Source organism: Mirounga leonina, unplaced genomic scaffold (genome assembly GCF_011800145.1).
Source record: "Mirounga leonina isolate KUSES-001 unplaced genomic scaffold, KU_Mleo_1.0 Mir_418, whole genome shotgun sequence".
Lineage (NCBI taxonomy): Eukaryota > Metazoa > Chordata > Mammalia > Carnivora > Phocidae > Mirounga > Mirounga leonina.
Genome location: NW_023270739.1, coordinates 30358054 through 30381672, shown reverse-complemented (window position 1 = coordinate 30381672; position 23619 = coordinate 30358054). Strand labels below are relative to the sequence as shown.

Genomic DNA, 23619 nt, shown 5'->3' with positions numbered 1-23619 from the left:
TTTTCCTAAAATAATCTGGATCGAATCATAAAACCGGGGACCAAAGGGAGCGTTGGGAGGAGAGTGAGGAAATAGACTGATATTGGCATAATGCTTCCAATGCCTCTTGCTCAGCTTCCCTCTCCCACCCATCGCAAGCACGTCCACACGCCGCGGCGTTCCAGAAAGAAAGGAAAGGCCATGGGCTCGTCAGCGCCGAGAGCGCCGGGACGCCGAGCTCCTCCGGGTTAGAAGCAGAAGCGGCCCCTCCACCGCGGCCGACCCAGTAAAGAGCTGCCAATGTATCTGGCTTCTTGGGACTCGCGTTAATGTGGATCTTCCACATAAACGATTTACGGATGAAATAAAAGCCCTTTAAGAGTAATACTTCCTTTCAAGTTCTTACGACGCCTCTAAATCTCTCGGGTAGTGAGTGGCCGGCGTGGGGGCGGGGTGGGGACCGGGTGTCGGGCGGGCGGCCGGGAAAGGCGCAGAGAGCAGGGAGTGCAGGGTTAACTGCTTTGCGATCTCACCAAGCTCTTCCGAAATGCCAATCCACTGTCGCGGCGACAATGTTTCTGGGTGTCGGGGCCTCGTCCCTCCTGGCATTTGTCTGAAATGGAGCTGTCTAACCTAGGCCCGGACGCGCCCTGCGCGGGTAAGTGGGGGAAGGTGGGGGTGGGGCGGGGTGGGGGCGGAGGGGGACCCGGGGTGGAGTTAGTTGCCTGCCTATTTTCATATTCATTAGAACTAGGAGGTTGCCCGACGAGCCCAGCTGAGTTTCAAGATATAAAAGCAACTTCGGGTGCCCCCTTTCCAGCCGGGACGTATTAAAGGGCTCGGAGCCGGGCAGCTTCCCCTTCCCTCCTCGGCCCTCCCTTCTCCCGCCCACTTGCTCCCTCCCCCAGCGCTCTCCAGCCTCCGCTGCCCGGGAGCTCCGCGACAGCCTTCCAGGATTATGGAGTTTCTGAGCGAGAAGTTTGCCCTCAAGAGCCCGCCGAGTAAGAACAGTGACTTCTACATGGGCGCAGGAGGCGCATTGGAGCACGTTATGGAGACGCTGGACAATGAGTCCTTTTACAGCAAAGCGTCGGCCGGCAAATGCGTGCAGGCCTTCGGGCCGCTGCCCCGCGCTGAGCATCACGTGCGCCTGGAGAGAGCCTCGCCCTGTCAGGAGAGCAGCGGTGAGTCGCCTGCCCGAACCTCGGCCACCCTTCCGCAAACCCTAAGTGCGGGGACGCGCCCGGACAGGCAGGCGGGGAGGATGGAAGGAAGGAAAGGGGGAGCGAGAGAGCCCGGAGGGCGGAGGAAGGCAATGGAAGAGTGAGCGATTTAAGGAGCGGGGTTGGCTGCAGCCGACTTTGAGGGGCAGGGGAAGGATTAGGCACCGGATTGCCTCCGCGCGGCTCTCTTTTAGCTGTCGAGTGCTGTCCCTTATGGGTCCCGGACTCCCTGTATCCAGGACCCAGGCGTAAGCTGATAGGACGGTAAATAGAGTGTAATTGAGTCAAGACAGCGCGCTTCCTCTGTGAGCCCGACGCGCTGCCCGCGCAGAAGGAGCTGAAATCGATCATAGCTCGTTAGAGGACGTCACTGTCGTCACGAATAAGAAAACTTTGAGTTCTTTTAGGTGAAAAACATTTTCAGAACAAGTTTTCCAAGACGTGGCGGTATTTTTCTTTGTGAAGCTGGAAAACTGCTAGATTAGCTTGTGTGAAGTTGTGATGCGGATTCTTTGGGTTTGCAATACAGCACACACAAATTTTTCCTAACACCAAATCACTTTCAGTAACTTCGGGTAAAGAATCCCCAGTATAAGCACTCACTCCCGAACTCTGTATTGTCTCTTTTTCTGACTCTACATTAAAAGTCACCTAAGAACCCTCTCTCGGAATGCTTCTGGGTAAAATCTTCAACTTTGAACGGCCAAGTATCTCAAAGTCAAAATGTTATCAAAACAAACCATCTATCTTTTCTATCTTGTAACCCAATACAAACCTATTTTTTTTAGATCGCGAAAGCTAAAGCAAGTTTACAATTTCAAGAGGACTTTTCCTTATCATTGTATATATTCCACAGTTAAGCTGTAAGGAGCGGGTTGCTTTAAAATAACAAACGAATTAAGTGTGAAATATTTACAACAAGCCTCCCGCCCCCTGTTTTAATGGAGGGTCAAAATCTGGCAAGGTATTGGCTCATAGGAGCTCATTTTCTAAATACTTTGTACACAGTAAGTTTTTTTTTTTTTTAAACCATCTCGTATATTTTACTTATTCAGCGTTGCAGATTCCTTGTGACTTGCAAGGTTGAACCAAAATAGTGGGGTGGGAACGACAGAGAAAATCAGTTAAATCGTTTCAGTCATTTATTTAGAAAGACACACGCAATTAATTTTTATTTTTAATATGTTAAATTTTTGGCTTTCTGTTTGTATTTCAGACTGCAGTATCTTTATTTTTGGAATTCTTATATGTATACGTAAAGTTATTCGAATGGACAGGATTTAAAAAAAAAAAAAAGATTCTCTGATGTCCTGTGTTAACTGCTGGATAGGACTACATCCTATTTTAAATAGTCGGGAATCCAAAATAAGAAGAGAAATAGGTGATTTTTGATACCTTAACAACTTTTTAATGAACATCACACTTTTAGGACGAATTTTAATAGGAAAGTATTAAGATGAATGCAGGCAGCAGTTCGCTAAATTTAGGAAAGCTCCTGTCTTTCTCCTGAGATGCCCTTACCCTCACGGCTGCTTCCCCTCCCCCATCCCTAATTACCGAAGTTCCCCATTTAACTCTGCCGAACACAAAACCTTATTGTTAATCAGTCATGGCTCTTCGTTATATCTAGTTTTACATCCCATCTTTTGCATAAAGGATATTAAACATTTAAGTTATTTTAGGTCTTAAAGTTCAAAACATTGGTATAATGATTAGAATAGTTGCTAAAATACGTTATGAGAGAATTTTTTAAAAGATACAAACGAATAAAGTATGGCAGTTCATTGGAAATTATTGTTCTGGCTGGGTTCACTTTTTCAAAAACTCTTTCCAATTTCATTATGTGCATCCATTGCATGTGTGTGTGTGTGTGTGTGTGGCCACAGGATAGATTTTTGTTTTATATCATATTGCAAACATGCAATCAAATCTGGAGGAAATCACTGAAAGTTAAATACTCCTAAACAGAATGGAAGATGGCATCTTTTGTAATCTTTTAATAGATGTTTCAATGTCTCTGCTTCAGGGGAAAATAAAACTTTCTGTCTTAAACATATTTCATGAGTTAAACGTAAATATGACCTATTTAGAAAGAACTGCAAGTGAGTTATTACACTAAAGAAGTCTACTTTAATCTTATTCTGTTCTATAAGAAGCACTTCCAGAAACTGATATGGAAGTCATTAATTTAGTAGGTCACTTTTTGAAAAAAAAAGTGAAAAACAGACATGAATATACAGTCAAAATATTCAAAATATAGTAGAAACAAAACCATATCTAAATCTGTAGTCCATATGTTTTGAGTGGAGCAGGAAGATTACTTTTGGGAAGAGTTTGGATTGGGGTTTACAGATACTATTTTTAAAATTGAAATTTTTCAGTTTTTAAAATTGAAATGTCTTTCTTGAGCCATGTAAGTAGCTCGATTTTGTCTGCTGTGAATAAATACATATATCACTTACATTAAATTTCGTTCACTTTTCAAACATGCTCAATTTTTTAAAAAATCTAGAGTATCTTTTAATTTGATCACCTTATTTGACTATAAATTATGTGCATAAGCATTACATTAGCCCTGTAAAATAGAACTGTAAAATCTGGCAAATTATATGAGTTCCATGTAACACATTTTTAAATGGCCCTAAACCTGCCCAAAATGGATTAATAGTAGTACACAATGTGATGCTTGAATTCATCCTGGCACAGTAAATCATTAACAGACTGCTTTCCTGAGACTGTAAATTACTTCAACTTCATTTCTTCATTGAAATGTTTCACAATCCTGAGAACTGTTGTTTTCCCCTCTCTGGGTACAGTGAACTATGGGATCACTAAAGTAGAAGGACAGCCTCTTCACACAGAACTAAATAGAGCTATGGACAACTGTAATAGTCTCCGGATGTCTCCCGTGAAAGGGATGCCAGACAAGGGAGAACTGGATGAACTTGGGGATAAATGTGACAGCAACGTATCCAGCAGTAAGAAGCGGAGACACCGAACCACCTTCACCAGCCTGCAGCTGGAGGAGTTGGAGAAGGTCTTTCAGAAAACCCATTACCCGGACGTATACGTCAGAGAGCAACTTGCTCTGAGGACAGAGCTCACGGAGGCCAGGGTGCAGGTAGGAGCCAAATGAAGGCCTTGGGTGTGTGTTGGGAGGGAGAGATACTGTTAGAATAATTCAATGGTTGCATTTTGCCACAAAAGAAGAAACTGATTCTCCAGCTAAAGATATAGAACAATGTACGATATGCATGTCCGTCTACTAAAATTTCTTTTTCCTTGCAAAGAATTTAATCACTCACACAAAAACATAAAAGAACACTTGACTTATTACATAGGCATACAAATTAACGAATATTTAAAACAACAGAATGTCATAAATATCTCTAATTTAAAAATTAATTTTAAAGGGCAAAAACAGAATCATAGCTATCTATTTACTAATACATTTATTTTGTTTTGTTTTGTCCTATTTTATCAGATGTTAAGGTTCTTTTTAGGTTATATACCACGTATTGGTAAGTTACATGTGTAATGGCCCGTAGATCTGTAATTTTATTGAGGTTGGGGTTATAATAAAACAAAGAAAAAATGAAACAATTTCACAAATCCGCAATTGTTATAAATACCATAACTTATTTTTACTATGCATAAAGAAAGATCATATAGCTCACCTATAATTTTCCCAGCTCTAATAGTCGCCTTGCCATTCCATTTTAACTTTTAAATGTAGATAGCTTATATCTTTTTTGCAGAGGCAATAAGAAGAATGATCTTGAAGTAATTTTAAAATATATACTCAATTATATTTATAAGTTGTATTCAAATTATCAAATTGGATGGCACAATATACTAAACTTTTAGAATCATTTGAAAAAAATTATATTAGGTAAAATTCTATCTCTTAGGCATATTTTATTTTTACTAGAGTTGGCATTCTTAAACTACTTTTTACTAGTTCTCACGTAACAACAATTTCAGGGAATAGCGTGTTTCTTTGCGCATTTTTACCACGCTAAATAGGAGCATATTGAAGCTTGCAATTCCCATACAGTATAAGAATAGAGAAATAAATAAGATAGTAAGGATTTTGTCCTGAGAGTAATAGTATTTCTTCTGAAGATTAAGCCATTGTAAGGCCGTTTCATCATTAAAGGCAACATTTGGTGGTGCGGGAATACCAAGCAGCAGGATTTTTCTTCAGCTCATGGAGGTGAATAGTTATTTATTTTAGTTCAGGAAGTAAATGTACAGAAAGTTGATGCTAATGAAGAATTTTAGAATTGTCAAGTGTTAATATCAGTCCCACGTGTATGTGCTGTTTTATTTTTTTTGCCTTGTGTTCATATATTAGAATTAATTATACTTGTAACCATTGAAAAATATATTTACATCTAGAGTGATCAGCTGTGCACAATGGATGTTCTCCCCTTCACATTTCATCAACTCCTGATTAATTTTTGTCTAAAAACATGCACAGAGAGCCAACCCAAACCTAATTTACTCACGTTTTCTCTTTCTGGCTTTTCATATCAGAGTGGTAATTCATACCTATTCTAAGGAGATTGTAAAGATCTTTTTTTCTCATGAAAAAAAAAAAAAAAAACCTCATTACTAAATTTCCTTACTATGCTCCTAGAGCCTGTGAAGACAGGAAGAAAATACGTTTTGTTTTGTTGTTGATGTTATTATGGGCCCTGGGCATTGTGCGTGATACAACTTTACCAACAGTGTTCTAAGAAACCATACTGAATAGGTAGCTCTCATTGCCTTATTTTAATTGCTGGAAACTCTTTAAAGTGCCACCTTAAATTTGCAGTACATACTTGCACACTGAACTGAGGCTTAATAGGTATCCATCAGTGTGATGGTAAAGATAGAGAAGATTACAGCTAATTATGAAAAAGAGTAAAAATTTCAAGTAAACTTTAACAGTTTTAACAATCTGCATTTGATATGTGATTTCCAGCTTCTTTTGTAAGCATTTTGTATTCTGAACATAGTTCTGTAAAGACTGAAGAGCTTCCTGACAGCTGCTTGTGAAATGTCTACTCAAAAATATCAAATGACACATACCGAATATAACTTTTTGTGTCTCCCTTTAACTCATTAAAATGTTAAAGTGAAGATTCTGGAAAGCTCCAGGTGTGAATTAGTGATTATTTAACCCTCTGAGGAAGATGGTTGTTATGATGAATATTATTAATATAGAAATAGAGAAATTTGGAGGAGAGCTTTGTGATTCTGTAGAGGCTGTAGTAACTCAGGCTTTCGTGAACTTGGTTCTATCTTCCCATTTATCTTACTATTTATATTACCTGTAAGTCTCTTATATTGGAGAAATGATTTGGAGATTTCTGAGCATTTTCTATAAGGGAAGATAAAAATTATAAGTGGTGTAATTTATGTAATAAGCGCATTTGTATATTTTAAAACCAGAGTTCAATTTCAGATGGTTCCATTTTACCCATAGTCTTTATCATGCTCAATATAATATGTAATCTTAATATTTTCTGTTTCTAAATAATTGTGATCTTTCTGCCAGTGCCATGAGTTTTGGATGTAATCTTTGTGTATAAATTTTTCTAAGATTATCTAAGTATGGGTACAACCCAGCACAGTCTTCACTTTGTGACATGTTCTAAAGATAATTGTTTTGACAGACCCAGATATTAATTTGGTTATAGTTTGGCTGGGTTAATGTTATGTGCATAACCCCAAACTAAAAAGTCATGAATGTCTTCCAGATTTGCAGCATTCTCTGGGAGGAGGATTATCTATGATAATTTGGAGACAAAAGGAGTCTTCAAAATCATATAATCTAACTCCTTTTTATTTTCCAAAATGAGAAAAAAAAAGAGGCTGAGACAAATTAAATAATTTTTTTAAGTATTTTCTCCCTTTCTATTAATTTATATTCCCTTATGGACATACCACTTATCAGGGTGAAATAGAAAGTAAAATTTGTGGATACTTTTGTGACAAAAATTTCTTTCTTAGTGATTTTGTTGACCTGGTTTGTTCTTTCTGATCTGTGTCTTTTAACATCACCATTGCGTTTTCAAATATTCCTCAGCTAAAATTCTACTTTTTAAAAAAATTAGGTTTGGTTTCAAAATCGAAGGGCCAAGTGGAGAAAAAGAGAACGTTATGGCCAAATACAACAAGCTAAAAGCCATTTTGCTGCCACCTATGATATATCAGTTTTGCCAAGGACTGACAGCTATCCACAGGTATGGTAAACTTCACAGAATACTGATCGAGAAAAATAGATGTGGTGTGTATATTCTTGAAAGGGATATTATTATTGGCTTTATTATATCTAATACAGAAGTCGAGAATGAAGATTTTAACCTCCAGAAGACTTTTTGCATGTTTGTTAGATGCTTATTTTACTAAAATATTTATTTTGTTATTATTTTCTTTTAGAGCTATTTCAAAAATATTTTAGGGTCTCTTCCTTGTTACACATTGCAACAACTGAAGTAGCATCATTCATAGTTATAAGCCTTTTAATCAGTCTACATTTTAACTATTCAGACTCGTTTCTTTTGTTAACTTTTCAAAATAAATAAACCATTGCTTGGCGTGCTGTCTCTGTGGCTAATGTTTGATGAACCATCCCCTAACCTAGTGTCTGGTGTGGTCTATGAAACCTTCAGTTCCACTTAAAAATATCTCTTTTCCTATGTTGTCTTTCCAGTTTTGAAGTTGCTCATTGTTTCAAGGAAACATTTAGCCCTTGGTTACTTAAAACATACATAGGATTAGTACTGGAGATCATTTAAAAAATTTATCACATTAAAAAACACATTCACCCCTTTATAATGGGAGCTCTCATCTCATTTTAAAGAGCATTTAGAAATTCCTTTTCTTCTCATTATTTCCTTTCAATTTAGAGGCCTTTTTTTTTTTTCCCACAGTTTGTAATGCATGTTAATAAAATACATTTTATCTTTTTAATTGGACATTAATTTTTCCTACTACTGAGTTAGAGTATCCGGAACTGTATTTGATACATGATAAGGAACACTTGTATTATAAGGAACAAGACATTTGTTATTTCATTCCTTAGTTGTTTAAGGATATGCATTGTTACAGACCATTTTGAAAACAAATATGTAACATATATGCTGGGGGAGTACCTTGATAGTCCAGTAACCAAATCTTTGCAAGCCCAAACTTAAGTGTATTCATTTTCTTCAACTCTGAGTACATACCTTGTGAGCATGAATTCAGTGCTTTAGTTTTGTGCATCCTTGCATTCTGATGCTTTTTATGATTCTTAAAAACCTATTTTGAGACCTTCACCCTTCCAGATAAATTCACCAAATTTATTAATGTAATGTCATATGTGAGTAAAAGCCTTAGAGATCACCTAGTTCAGTCCTTTTAAACATTAGGAAAAGAGACCCATGGGAGTTAAGGAATTGGCCCATGACCACAGGAGTGCTTCCTTATAGGACGGCCTGTGCAGGGCTGCTTGCACCAGGCCTCACCATTGCGGTCTACTACAGGACGAGTGCCTTTTGAATAAATGTCCATACCTGCCATCAGAAGAACCTTGTTTTTCTTACTCTTCAAAATTTATCTTAAAGGAGGTATTTTTTTTCCTCCAGTTTAAAAGCATATATGTATATATGTTCTGTTATCTATCATCATAGGGCCACTGAGCTTTGACTGACTGAATAGTTTTGAGTGTCCTAGCTGAGTTCCCAACACAGTGCTGGGAGGAGGTCTCCCTGGTAGGCTCTAGGCTCCTGTCTCCACGAGATCAGGTACTGCAGTGGTTTCGTGGTTTCGTGGTTGTTAGCCCAGCCGAAGCCCTTACCGTATCGGGCCTTACTATATTCTGAGCAGGTTACATGGAGTAACTCGTTTCATCCTTACCACGATCTTATGCAATAGGTGCTACTAATGAATTATCCTCATCTTCCATATGAGGAAACTGAGACACAGAGGGGAGATACTTACTCACCTTCACTCGTGGCAAAGCCTGGATCTCATCACAGGCAGTCTGGCTCCCACGTGCGAGATCTTAACCCGTCCAGTAGACTGTCTCTCCCAAGAACTGAGTGTTGAAAAGATTGAATAATTAATAAATGAATACCAAAGGAGCGTAAGGCTTAAGTTGCATCATTCAAGTCTGCAATTTAGTTCAGGGGAGCAGAAACTATACTCAGAGCCAGGGAAACAACAATGAAAATGACAGAGATGGTGTATATTGGCATGTACTCTATATGTTTTGAACTACTTCACTGTGATGAATTTAGAAATAGTAAAGTTACAAATTAATGAACTCTTTTCAAATGGACTTTATACAGTCTTGCTAGTCAAGTGCTCCACCACACTTGACTACAACATACTTTTTTGGGACCTTTTTATTTCAGTCTTCGTTTCTTTCCTTGGAAACCCCATTTCTGTGTGTGTGTGTGTGTGTGTGTGTGTTTCCCACTTCCTTGTGCCTTGCTGATGGTTGCCTTCTCTCTAACTACCCTTTCTTCTTCAGTGCAACATAAAACATTTAGAATAGTGCCTGGCACAAACTAAGCTCTTTATAAGGGCTTAATGTAACTTAATATACTCTTAGTCATGCTTTTTTCCTAGGGTTATCTTGCCATTGTGTTATGGTGCCTCATAGCTTTAGAGATTGTCAGCGCACTGAGGTAACCTACTAAGGAGCCCAGGCAGGAAGGGAGATGGTACAATCGGATTATACATTTATAGTCTTTTTCACTCAACAAAGGATTAATTTAAAAATTTCCCCTCACAAATCATGGGAATTTTGCACTAATTCTCCCTGTGGTTTCTCCATAATTTATGTGCATTGGTTATTCCAATTCTTAATTTAAGTATGACAACACAAGCATCACATGTTGAAGTTACTGTTTTTGAAGTTATTTTGACAGTATCATTCATCAACAGTAATAAAAATCAATACTATAAAATCCATTGTGATTTTTTATATGGGTAAGTCATTAGATGCTTGGTTGCCAAAAATACTGAAATCAAAATGCCTCTCAATCTCCACTGTGGGTATTGGATAAAGTCAGGAAAATTCCGTTTTAACTTAAAAATATGTGGTTGACTTTTTTTTTACTTTGGAGAAATAATTATGCCAAGATCATGTCTCTCAAGCTTCAGCCTAAAGGAAACTTTTTTTTTTTAAAGCATGTGTCTTGAAAATAGAAATTATAATCAGAAAATAGGAACCAAAGCAGAATCCAACAACTCAGTGCAGTCAGACACTGAGCTTGGTTACTGTTACTAATTACAGATAAAAATATTAATTACCAAAAAGTTAGAAACTAGAAAACTAGAAACAGGACAGAAATAAAGAATTAACAGTTTGGCGGGAAAGCAAAAGCATACACAGAAATACATGAAAACAGAAATGGTTGAGAAAATGATTTCCTCAGGTCTGCTCAATGTGGATAATAATCTTACCAACTATAAAAGTATCTCTATATAACCTCTATATAATAGGTTTATTTATGAATAGTAATTAATATTTTCTAAAGTGTTCTAAAGACTTTGTTTCCAATGCTCTCACTACAAAATAGTAACAACAGCCCTAACTGGTAAAATTAATACCTACCAGTTGAGGGCTTATTTTAAGCCAGGCTTCTTTCTTACAGCCATTGACTCATTGAATTTAAGTGCAGGTTTTCTGAGTACAGGGGTTCAAGGCTCTTTAATGCAGCATCACTGAGCAATGAAATATTTCAGTTTTGACCCTAAAATGCCAAATCACTTTGGAAAGCAAACATGCTTTCATTTTTTTAAAGGTATAAAATAATGATATAAAGCATTTACAAAATGTAGACACTTTTGAGACTGTTTTCAGGTATTCTTTTAAGCTTGGTCATATTTGATAACAAACAAACAGTGAGAGGAGTGACGTCATACTATAAAGTAGTATATTTGGATGTACTGAGAAATGGTATCTGTCTTTTAAAAGCCCTTGATTTTGGCTCATGATATCAGTTGTCATTTGGCAGCACTATGATTTTGCTAAATGAAAACACTTGACCACCCGATGTTCTCCATGACCTGACATGTTAAACAACAGTCATGTGCTGCAGCTATTCCTTGTGCTGTGCCGAATTCTCTTGAATTCCCTCCTCTTCACCTGACCTGGGTTTCCTCCAGGAAACCTTCCCTCAATTCTCCTTCAATCAGCACATGACTTTCGCACTGACATGGTGGTGGGGTGTATACAGTATCTGCCGCCCCATTTACAATATAAAGTATTTATGTTTTTAAAAGGATGATTCAGATCTTAACTTTGTATTGTAACAGTATTAAGCAAATTATGTACACACTGAATAGATGTGAAAAAAAAGTTGCTTTGCTTCAACATTCTGGAATATGTTATGAACCCCAAATTAATCAATTTTCAGTTAAAACAGATGATTCCTAGATGTCTGCTATTAACCATCTCTGGGGTCCTCAGCAATTCACTTTCCCTCTCTGAGTCTCAGTTCCTTCCTCTGTTGAAAAGAGTAGTTTATGAAGATTTTGCAGAACATTTTCGACTTAATTTCTTTTTTTTCTTCCAGAGTTATTTGCATTTTAGTCAAGAAATACATGTTGGTACTGTGTGAGGCACGGGGGTTCTGTAAATGATCCAGACAAAATCTCTTGCGGGTTTGGGCAGATTACAAACTAGGTGATATTCGTACCAAATTCTGCAGACACTTCTTGATGCAACCTACACCCAGCAGACCAAAAAGACCTATGTAATTTTGTCTTGGAGTTGAAAAAGCAAGCATTTATCAAGAGTAGATTCTAATTTATTTCTAATTTGTGAACACCAAAGCATTTCTTTAAATAATTGTTCTGTTGAATAAAATATTTTTCAAGGTATAAACATTTTCTGGAGGATTATAGCCAGCCTCTGTTCTTACAAGAAACGAGTTTCACACCCTTAGGTTTGGCTCAGATCACATGCGCATCAACTTTATCATTTACTTGCTGGGTAACTTGGGGTAAGTCTCCTGACTTCCTTGATCTTCAGATTCTTTCTTTGTAAAATGGAGGTATTATTGGTGCTAGAGCTGGTGGTGTGGCTGATGGTAATGATCATCTTCTTAATACTTTTCTGTTATTGAGAGGATTAAATTGATTTCCAAACAGTCTGTGGAGCTAAGTCATGGGACTTGAGGAAGGCTAGGCGTTAATGTTTGACTATGGGCTTCACAGCCAGGGAGTTGTGGGTTCAGATCCTGACTCTGCTACTTAATAGATTTTAGACGTTTGGCAAATGAATTAACCTCTAGGCATGTTTATCCTCATTTACAAAATGGGTATAAAAATTAATATGATGTTTGTGAAGATCAGAAACAATAGTTTCTGCAAGGTGCTTAGGACATTGCCTAGTATATAACGAGTGCTCAATAAATAGTAACAACTCTATAATAGCCATTAGTCATTACTGATTCTACAGTACAGACGTAGCAAAGTGGTGTGAATGTTCTGTTATTGTAGCATTTAAACTAATCCAATTTTTAAGTAAATTCACTATTTAAGAGTCTAGGGAAAGATCAAATTTAGTTAAATGTACTTTCCTCTTTAAATTAGGACAAACAAATATGGTAATTTAAGGAATGTTTGGGTATATTCTTAATCCACCAAAATTATTTTCTCATGAAGAAAGTATTTTCATCAAAAAATTTTAAAAGGTTTGAAGTTGTTTCCCACCAAAATTTTCTATGGGGTTTTACCTAGTGTGTAGTGAGAATCATAACTAAATCTATGTTTACATAATATAGAAGGGGACCCATGCAGTGTCTTGCTTTCTGTTGTTTAATTGATGACTTAATAAATATATGCCACTTGGAGTTTGAACATACCAAAGGTTGGATTCAAGTTATAAATAATTTGTAGTCATTGGAGTGATTTAAAACACAGATGAAAGCTGTACAACATTTCTAGTTTAACAAATTCTGTTTCAAACATTGTAATTATACAGTTTTTTAAAGGAAATGTTAACATTTCTATAAAATACTGATTGTGAAAATATTGTTCACTCTGCCCTCCTTCTTAAGAGTAGCATCAGTTTCTGTATTAATCTTAAAGTTTACCTTTACTTAAGCTAAATAAAGAATATGGAGCTTGTCTCCTTCAACCACTGTGGTTTAGCAATTTAAAGCATCTGAAACAGCAAATAAATAACCAAAAATCTTTTTAAAATGTTAGTAATGTAGCTATACTTGATGCATTGTATAATAAATATTCTCATATCTATGAAACAACCAATGAAATGGTCACATAGTGATACAGTGAAACTTCTCTTAGGAGGAAGGAGGGACAAAAATATTAACATCACTGGGTCAAGTCATATTGATATAAAAGTGCTAATTTAATTAAATGTATAAACATATATACAAGTTGTATAACAATTTGTATGAAGACTATTTCATATATATGTATAAGTACATATTAAAAATAAGTTACATGTAACATGAGGCAGGTATTGTCAGCATCAGTTAAGTGATGATGCAGCTAGACACAAAGAGGGAATAATTTTTATTTTGTTGAAAATACAAACACTTTACAGAGATTAAAAAAAAAAAACCCTGCAAAAGAAGCAAAGTGCATTCATATCTTAGATTATGAATTTAGACATATTTTTGAAAAATGTGATATTCAAGTTTAATGTGACTTAATGACTTTACACAGTAATAATAACTTAGCTGATTTTCCTTTTTTTTTTTTTTTTTTGCTTTTAATAGGTGATTGCTGTTAAAGCATTCAATTTAACTGAATTGGTCATGAGTATTTTATATTTTAAGAGGAAAGAATGAATTAATAAATTGAGTAGATTACCCAAAATAAATAATAAGAAAAATGTAAAAATAAATAATTGAAGAGTGCTATCGTTGCTTATACAAATAAAAACTATGGGGGATGGAGAAGAACCAGGGGGAAATAAAGTCTGAGAAGTCTGTGACAACAGACCTGTGGGTTGAAACCTGCAGCACACGCTGTTTTTGTTAGTGTGAACTTACGATATATTTTAATTCAGAGTTTTCACTTGCCATATTTATTAAGCCTCGTGTAATCTCTAAATTTAAAGATATTCTTGTAGATTAAAATACTTGCATATTGGATTTATACTTTAAGTTATTAATTCACAAGGAAAACTTAATTTATATTTTAATCTTTGTTTCTTATAATGGTGGATTTTGTTTTAATTGGGGAATTGTGTCATTAAAAATGAATCAAGCACTGTCAACAATGACTATCATTCGTGTATTAAAATACATGAAAAATAATGTGACAATTGGAAAATACCCCATGTTGATCAATGTTGCTGAATAATAAGTAAAATAGCAAATCCTAAGTGCTATTATTTTATTCTGTCCTTAAGTGAGTTGATTTGAAAAGTGTCATTTTAAGGCATATAGAGTGAGATCTCCTGTAAGTCTTCATAATGATCATAATTACCATACAGTTTAAGAACACATCCAACACTAAAAGAAGAGAAAAAAAATGTCCTTAATGTTTCTTATACTTTTGACTTGGAGCACATATTTCAAATAGTACGTAAATAATGCAAAATTTAAACACATTTATGTGATGTCATTCTGAAAATTTCCAGACATTAACATTTCTTAGGAGGGTTAATGCTTTTAATTTTTGCACTAAAGAGATACATACACTTATTTTTCTGTAAAGCAGTTTTCTTCTCAAATTTTTAGTCCCATATGATTGTTCTATCTTACAGTGATTTTTTAATGGAAAATTCACTCTTCCTTGTTCCAAATCTCTGTATACATTTCTAAGATGGAATTTTATTTTAAAAAAATCAAAGTAGCAACCAGTATTTCATATGTGACCTTTTCCTGATAATTTCTAATCACTTCAGGTCAATGATACTATATGTTGAAAAGGTATACTTTTGAAATTTTTGAAATGTAAATTGATTCCAAAAAATCTTAATGTTATCTGAATTTTTTATGTGAAAATTACAGCTAATAATTAGGCACTGATGAAAATGTACCCTCATTTCTCTCTTAGGTAGTGCCTAAACATGCTCAGATTAATCTTTTCAGTACATAATTTAATTGGGATTTTTTTTTTTTGCAGATGGACAAAGTATCAGTGTTTGAGACTTATTCACTTACTCTCTGGTAGCATGTGAGACTTACTCACTGGTAGCAAATACACAATTTAGAAAAACACTTCTTGATGTAGTTACTAGAAAAGTTAATGGGACCCTAAAATTAAGTCAACAGCTAAAAATACCTGCAAGTTACTAAGTATATGATTCTTACTAACATTTTATCACCCTAAATTTTAAAGGGAGGGTTATGCTAGTAAAGAATATAATGGCCTCTTAAAAAAATTAAACTGCTTTTGCAGAAAGTCATGTTTGCATTTTTTTAAAGAGACCATATGAAAAATCTGGTAAATTATAGATGTGATAATGTGGTAATAAATCTATAGAGTAAGCATTGAATTATATACAAAGTGGTCAATAAATGTAAACATTCTCTCAAAGAGGAAAAACAAAAATCAACTTTGGGGTTTTAATGCAAAGACGCGATTGCTAAAACATTATTACAGATACCTCTTTGTGAATCCCTGATCTGTGTCTTTTTAAAGCAGCCTTTAGCTCCCACAGGGACATGTGTAGGCATATGGTGTGAGGGTAGCATGATGTGTATGTGGGCTGTGTGTGTGTGTGTACATATGGACGTTGGTGGCAGGTAAGAGCAATCTATATATAGAAGAGGAGTAAGGTTAAACAAACTTGTTCTAGTGGAAAAATATTTAGTTTTAGAGTTGCTTTAAAATTAAGGAATGATTGTTACTCATTGATTTCACTTTATTGTGCCTCTTAGATCCAGATTAAATTCCATAAGGTAGCGTCTTCTAAATAGCACTAACATTAGGAAATAGAATATGTAATGCTGTCATGAAACTATTTGATGTTTTTTATACATCATGGTACTTTATAGCTAATGCAAAGACTAACAAACTTGCATTTCTTTTAAAAGGTTCTTTGAAAGTACCAAAAGTTGCTTACTATAATAAAATCAGTAAATATATTAGAAATATACACTAGGTTTAGTATACTAAAAATTTCTTGGTAGTTTTGATTATAAAAGAATATATCAAGTTTCTAAGGTGAAGGTAAATGAAATCTATAATTTCTCATTCATTATTTACCATATTACTCCAACTCATGAATATATATCCACAGTGAAGAGCTCTTTGTGTATTTGTGTGTGGGGTGTGTGTGTGTGTGTGTGTTGTGTGTGTGTGTAAAATACACATATATATTGACCCTTTCTATCCTATGTATTACTTTTAATTCCTTGGAAGAAAAATGAGTGTTAAATGAATTTTATTTCTATTTGGAAAGAATCAGACCAAAAAAAAAAAAAAAAAAAAAAAACTTTCCTCCTAAATTCAAAGTCATGGAATAATTAAGTGTCAACTTTTCATTTGATTAGAAAAACATTAAGGGGCAAATGTTCAAAGTAGAGTGTAGTAAGTCAGCTGAACCTCTATTCATGCTAATGGGATGCAGTTGGCTAAGTTCCCTGGACAATGCTTTGAACGTACCCCTAGAACTTTTTTAAAACGTTGCAAAGCACATTAAAATATGGAATGTTTTTAGATTTTCTACTTCTTTTAAACACAATAAAGAAGAAAAAATTGTAAAGGCAGCCTTTTTTTTTTTTTTTTTTTTTTTGGCACACAGGAAAGAAGGACATGGGCATTATTTAATAATGGTGTTCCTGGTTGTAAAGCTCTTTAATATTATACAGTTAGAGGGCCACAAAAAACCCCTAAAATTTGTTTGGTGCTGAACTCCACCATTTTAGGTGTCTCTGAAATAGTCCAAAAAAGAAAAGTAGTGATCCTATTTAGGAAAAAAAATTATTCTTTCATTCCAAAATCTAACAGCAAATATATTTCTTCTAATGAGTCAGTGAGATTTTTGTTCGGCTTCTCTGTTAACAAATATATATACAATTTCAGACAATATGACATGTAAGTTAAAGCACATAGTTTTAAAATGACCACTTGTATAAGAATAGAATTGGTAGAGGGATGCAGGGGCCATAGACTGAGCCCACCTTGACAGCAGTAGATTTATTCAACCACAAGCTCTAACAGCTTTGTTTGATCAAATACTGCCTTTTAGGAATGCTTAAGAAAAAGAGACTTGTGTAATAATTGCCTAAGATAATTGAAGATTTTCACATGTGAGAAGGATGCTACATATTCTGTGTCATTTTAAAGAACAGAAAGAAGTGATAGAGGAAGATAACAGCTCACTTTTTTACAGAGTTCTCCAAAAGGGAATGAAAAATTTTTAAAGAGGTGAGCTTCTTATCACAAGAACTAAATATAATTGAAAGTGTACAAGGGATTTTTGCATTTGGAAGGAAGCTAGACTTGAATAGTGTCTCCTAATCCCAGGTGATTCTCAGAATTCCTGTAATATTGTCATTGCCATTATTTTAATACAGATCCCATAAGCTGCACCCCATGCTTAATGAGTCAGAATCTCCAAGAAGATGTATCTGTGATGAAGAATAAGTACTTGATGGAAAATAAAACTACTTAGGGAGATACAGTCAGCAGTGTCTGGGGATGAAATTTTCATGGTAATTGTCAAGATTATACAGAGTAGTGATTATAGAGCTCAAATTATGAAACAAAATTTAGATATATTAGCATAAATTGTCCATAAAATTTTGGTTACACCTGCAAGATGGATCAATTCAAATTTCATATTCTTGGAGATTTTTCAATCATTTAATAAATTTATATTAAGTGCTTATCATGTATTGTGTTAGGCTGAAGGATAAAGAAAAAGTTATGAGCAAACATCAGGGATTTTGCTTTCAGAGAATAAAGCCTATGAACCCCCACAAAGTTAAGATTATGAATAAGCAAATACACAATTTCAGCTTGTAAGACTTTTTTATGTCATTGTTGCATTTCTTAAGATTTCCTGGGTTCAGATTTGATGCTACCATTGGAGTTACATATCTTGTGGCAGGTTCTTAAGCACTCTGTTCCATAGTTTTACCTTTTACAAAATGGGGATACTAAAAACTAAAAACGAAGAAGCATCTTTTAGTGTATAGAAATGACTAGAAGTCTCCACAGTATATCTAATACGATGCACGTGGTAATTATGCACGATAACCATTAGCTATCATGAGCATGATTTTGGTTGTTGTCATCGATGTTTAATCATCCCAAGGGAATGCTTCAGAGGAAGCAAAACCTCAATTCACCGGGGGTATTGTCTTTTTATGATTTATATCCAACTTTCGACATCAAAACCGACTAAAACCCCAAAGTCAGATGAAGACATGCCAGAAATTTTTAAATGAAAGAAAGATATGGGTTGGAGGAGATAAAGATCAGGAAATAGGACATACCAGTAAAAATGTGCAACGTTATCACTACCCATGGGACTATATGGGTATCTTCTCAAATCCAACTAAAATATTGCTGTAGTAAGTTGCTTTACCAGTCTGCTCTGTTCAGAAAACATTTCTTTATATATGCTAGAAATTCTTTCACCAAAAGTAACACATTTAACTTGTTTGCTCATGTCCAGATAAGAAGTTTTGATCAAAATAAAAATATTTGTCCATGCCAGGGAAACTGGAGAATTTATTTTCAACGTATAGGTAGATTGATGTGAATTATTTTAGGGAGAAAAAAACCTTCTTAATTTACATTCATAGATTACTTTCCTTGCCTTTACCATCCTTATTTTCCTTTTTTTTTAACCTCGTTATTAAATATATTTCTATGCATTTGGACTATGAATAGATGATTTTAATAACAAATTTCAGCAATACTATGTATAAATTGAGGAATCCTTTAACAAACTTAAAATGTAAATAATCTTTCTCTACCGCTATTTTGCCTTTCATTTATTCTTTCAAAAATAAGCAAGCAAGTTCACTTTCATTTCCTGAAAGCCCTTTTGTCAGACATGTGACTGTGGGTTTTGCAGTGTAGCACAAGGTTTGATTGAATGTCAGAGGAAAATCACCCAGATCAAGTTAGAAGAGTGGGTTGACAGAGTAGTAATGACATTAACAGTCCCTCTTGTTGGTTTGAGATACATAACTCAGCAATCAGTGGCACCAATCATTATATTTTGGGTAAAGTGGGATACATTTAGTAGAATAAGCTAAAATTAAAACAACATAGCCCAGGATGACTTAAAGATTAATAGAATGTGCAAATCATTATATATATCTATAGATATGTCTCATAGGTTTAATATATTTAAAGCAGCTTATAAATATATTTATATAAATAACTATTTCTGAAACAACACTGAAGTGAGCATCATGCCAATCTTTGAAGCCCCGAATAACAGATGAAACTAGTTGTTCAAATTTTCTCTTATGTTTGAAACTGGTTAAGCAGTCTTTTCTTGAGTGACAGAGTAACATCTAACAGTGCAATGTGGAAGATTCATTAACATTTTATGCTATTAATTGAATAAGTCATCTTAAAAAAGAGGATTTAAGCGTGGGTATTGTGAGACAACACCAGAGGTCATATGCAGTAGACTGAAATCTTTATGTAAAAATAAATATAAGCAAACATTATTTATGTGTTAAAACAATTGATGATATGATTCTAATTATGATGATTTTTAAAAAAGAAGCCAGATGTGATAAACATAGGTATTACTGCTCTGTGGTAGTTCAGATTTTTGAAATAATATTGCAATAGTGTAATAATGTTGGAATTTTTAAATTTTGTTTTCTAAGGCTCAAACTCTCTCTCATTTTCCCCCAGCTCCTGCTGCTTGCATGATTTTTCTCTTTGCTTCTCAGTAATGCATGTGATCACTGTTTTTTTTTTTTTCCTTGTCCTTGTTTAAATAGCTGGTCTAAGATACCGCCTATTTAAAACTCATATTATACAAATTCTACCTAGTGTCTCCTTTACATGCTAGTAAATTTAGGGAAATTTGTGTTTGTTGTTTCTTAATACTAAGAAATGTGAATTTTATGGGCACAAGTGACAATCTAGTTTTCAGTCTTATATAAGATGTTCTATAGTTCTTTAATTGTACTCATATGATATATTTGTTAATACTAGCATATTTTTCTCAGTTGTGCTTTCATGATTTGGTAATGGTCATGTTTTAGAATTTTAAATTATTTTACATGTCATAATTCTGTTGCAACCTCACTATATCATATATAAGGCCTAGAAAAAATGTTTAAAACATGTATATATTGCTCATATTCACAGAGCTATGTATTTAAGACTATAGGAAAGAAAAGGCAATGAAAGGCTAAACATTTCCAATAATGAGTTTGATTAAAAATATCTACAGAGTAAATATCAGGAATAGTTTCCAACAAAAGCTGCCACACTGAGTCCAACTATAGAACTTTAAAAAATGCAATTGTGTCGTTGAGTTTAGAAAGATGGAAACTATATTTAAACTTAAAACCATATTTTAAACTGCCTTTCTAAACACATGAATTTGTCATGAATCATGACTAAATCTAGATTTCATTTTAAAAATCACGACTATAAAAAGAATACTCAAGAGATTGACATGTCTTGAGAGTATTTTATGTGGTCAAGTATGTGGGTTTTGGTGATCTATTACAGTATAACAGATTGGAAGAATCTTTCAAATAATTATCTTCTAGTAATCACTTTATGTACTCAGAATGTCATCACAGACCACCCAATGGGAGCAAACAATGAATAGTTGACAAAATTGAGTCAACACTGTTTAACAAATGTAAGGGAACAAAAGTGAGAATGCGTAAATGTAATATTTGTTGTTTTATATATTCCAGATTCAGAACAATTTGTGGGCAGGAAATGCGAGTGGTGGTTCTGTGGTTACTTCATGCATGTTACCACGTGACCCTTCCTCCTGCATGACACCTTATTCTCACTCGCCTCGGACAGATTCCAGTTACACAGGGTTTTCAAACCACCAGAACCAGTTCAGCCACGTGCCCCTCAACAATTTTTTCACTGACTCTCTTCTTACTGGGGCTACCAATGGACATGCATTTGAAACAAAGCCAGAATTTGAAAGGAGGTCTTCCAGTATCGCAGTTCTTCGAATGAAAGCCAAGGAGCACACTGCCAATATTTCATGGGCCATGTAACATACAGTACTCTTTTATTTTTCTTTTCATGGCAAAGTAAAACATTCTATTTCTCATATTTAAAGGATACCACAATAAGCTGCTGTGTGTGGAATTGCTAAAGGTCAAGGTATACAGTGAGACCAGCTTAAATGAATAGTTGTTATTATTTAACATTAAAATCTAAGAATGAACCTCTGAAAAGACTAAATAGATTTACCATCCATCAGTCTCCACAAACTCTGTTTTAGTAGTAAATTTTTTTTTCTATTGTACGAGTCGATGAAATACGATCATGCAACTTCTTAAAAGAATAAATGTATTAAAAAAATTCCTCTGTTATAGATTGATTTATGTCAGTTCTGTATAACAAGAAATCCCTTGTAAAATAATATCTGATAAAGGAGGAAATGCACTGGGGAAAATGTCAAGATACCAAAGCTGTCAGGTAAATATTGAAGCAGGGTGTTTCGGGGAGTTGACTGTTATTTCTCCCTCTCTGGCTCCAAGACACAACGGGCATATCTCCTGTTGCTGAGAATTTATCTTCAGGCCTCAAAGATTTTTTTACCCCTAGCTGTTTTCATGAATTTCCACCCCATGAAATAGAACTCTTCTAAAATGGCCAGCATTTGCATGAAATATTTGGGCATAGTTTCCCAAAACCATGTGGCTAAAGGTGATAACTGAAATATTCCGGTGTGATTTAAAATATAGGCATGAGAATAGTTTCTATAAATGCTACCTTTTAAATGAAAAAGTCAGCACCAACTCAGTGAAAAAGCCAACACCGACTCACCACACCGACTTAGCATCACACACTAGAAAAAGAGTAAGTTACAAAACCTGCTGCTTTTAAGCTAAAATTGTGTCAATTCAACTGTACACACAAACATCTAATAAATACACTAAAGGAAACCTTTTTTGACATGTCACGTTATGCTTTATTATATTATGAAACATTTTCAGTTAAAAGAGCAGCAAATCTGACTTTATATTTATTTCATGGGCTTATGCAAGTGCACATGTGTGCGTGTTTGTTTTTTGATATATAAGTCGTAAGCATTTTTTTGCTACTGTGGTTTTGCATAGGGAATTAAAATGTCAGAAGGCTCTCTAAAATTTCTGGTGGAAAAGAAAAGAAAAATACATTGCATCTGGAAAATTGCTAACCCCTTTGATTTACTTCTCCTCCCTTTCCCCTGTCACATTCCAAGCTTTTTCAGATGAGTGAAATGTCAACCTCCTTAAAAGACTCTTAATTCATAAAGGCAAAGTAAATTAATTGAAATGAAGATGGCTCCCATGGTTTGGATCAGAGCAAGGTCTGCTCTTTGTACTCCCTTAGAATCTTCCTTGTGGTTCCTACAGCTTTTAGGGATATGCTTAGAAGCCCTATAGGCTAAAGGATAGGAATAAATGAATTTAAAAAATTAAATTTCAGAAAAAATACTTAAATCCAGTGTCTCTTCCTAGTAGGAAAAATATTTACAGGAGTTAGATGTCTCTTGTAATAAAACCTTAAAATCAAGCAGATGATGGAGATGAGTGATGTCCTAAACAAACATCCCTTGACTTCATAATAACTCTGTTCTTTATTACTTTTGAGTTCTCTCCTTTTAGTTTTCTTCCCAGGACAAACTTGTTCAACTTTGGCCTTGAGAATTATGCATACATGCAGGAGCTCTTGTTAAAGGATTGTTTAGGCAGCTGTTAAATATCCTTCATGTTTTAAAAGAGAATGACTTCTTTTAATATATTCCTGTGTCTGGTCCATAAGAAGTTGCAAACTAAAACTTAGAAAATGTAAGACTTTTCTTTTTAAAAGTTCCCAAGTTAGTAGTGTTCATGTTTATTTTCTTCTGCTTTCTAATTGAAATTTTAATGTCCCTTGGCTAATACATTATGTTTTTAAAATGAGGGACAAAACTCATTTTTGAATCAAGTGTGCATTTCACATCATCCCTTAGTTTTCCTACTATAAGTTTTTTTTCTCATTGTATTCTTTGTTTTCTCATTATATTCTAATAATTAGTTGGAGACTCTAACTCACTTTTTAAAAATTTTAACATCTTTTTAAATGTTTTTTATAAATTAATTCAATCGGCACATTTTTTTTTTCTTTTAACATCTACAATGTGTGAAGCACCTTTGGGGATAATAAAAGGAATAATAGAACCATGGTTTTGTTCTCGATGAGTTCACAGTCTTCATGGACAGATGCATCCATAAGGTTTACATCCTCAGCCATGCTTCGCATTTTATGATGGCCATAAGAATTGAAT

The 23619-nt window shown here is 34.8% G+C and overlaps 1 protein-coding gene across 1 annotated transcript; it reads left to right on the top strand.

Moving 5' to 3' along the window:
* Positions 1 to 688: 688 nt before the first annotated feature.
* On the top strand, positions 689 to 22289 carry ALX1 (ALX homeobox 1). The gene is made up of 4 exons (XM_034987289.1): positions 689 to 1163; positions 4019 to 4323; positions 7310 to 7438; positions 21035 to 22289. The coding sequence occupies exons 1-4, from the start codon at positions 938 to 940 to the stop codon at positions 21353 to 21355; spliced, it is 981 nt and encodes a 326-aa protein (XP_034843180.1). The 5' UTR covers positions 689 to 937; the 3' UTR covers positions 21356 to 22289.
* The last annotated feature ends 1330 nt before the right edge of the window (positions 22290 to 23619 follow it).

Coding starts and splice junctions, on each gene's coding strand:
- ALX1 (XM_034987289.1), top strand. CDS start 938: ATGGAGTTTCTGAGCGAGAAGTTTGCCCTCAAGAGCCCGCCGAGTAAG. Junction 1,164..4,018: donor GCCCTGTCAGGAGAGCAGCG/GTGAGTCGCCTG, acceptor CTCTGGGTACAG/TGAACTATGGGATCACTAAA. Junction 7,439..21,034: donor GGACTGACAGCTATCCACAG/GTATGGTAAACT, acceptor TATATATTCCAG/ATTCAGAACAATTTGTGGGC.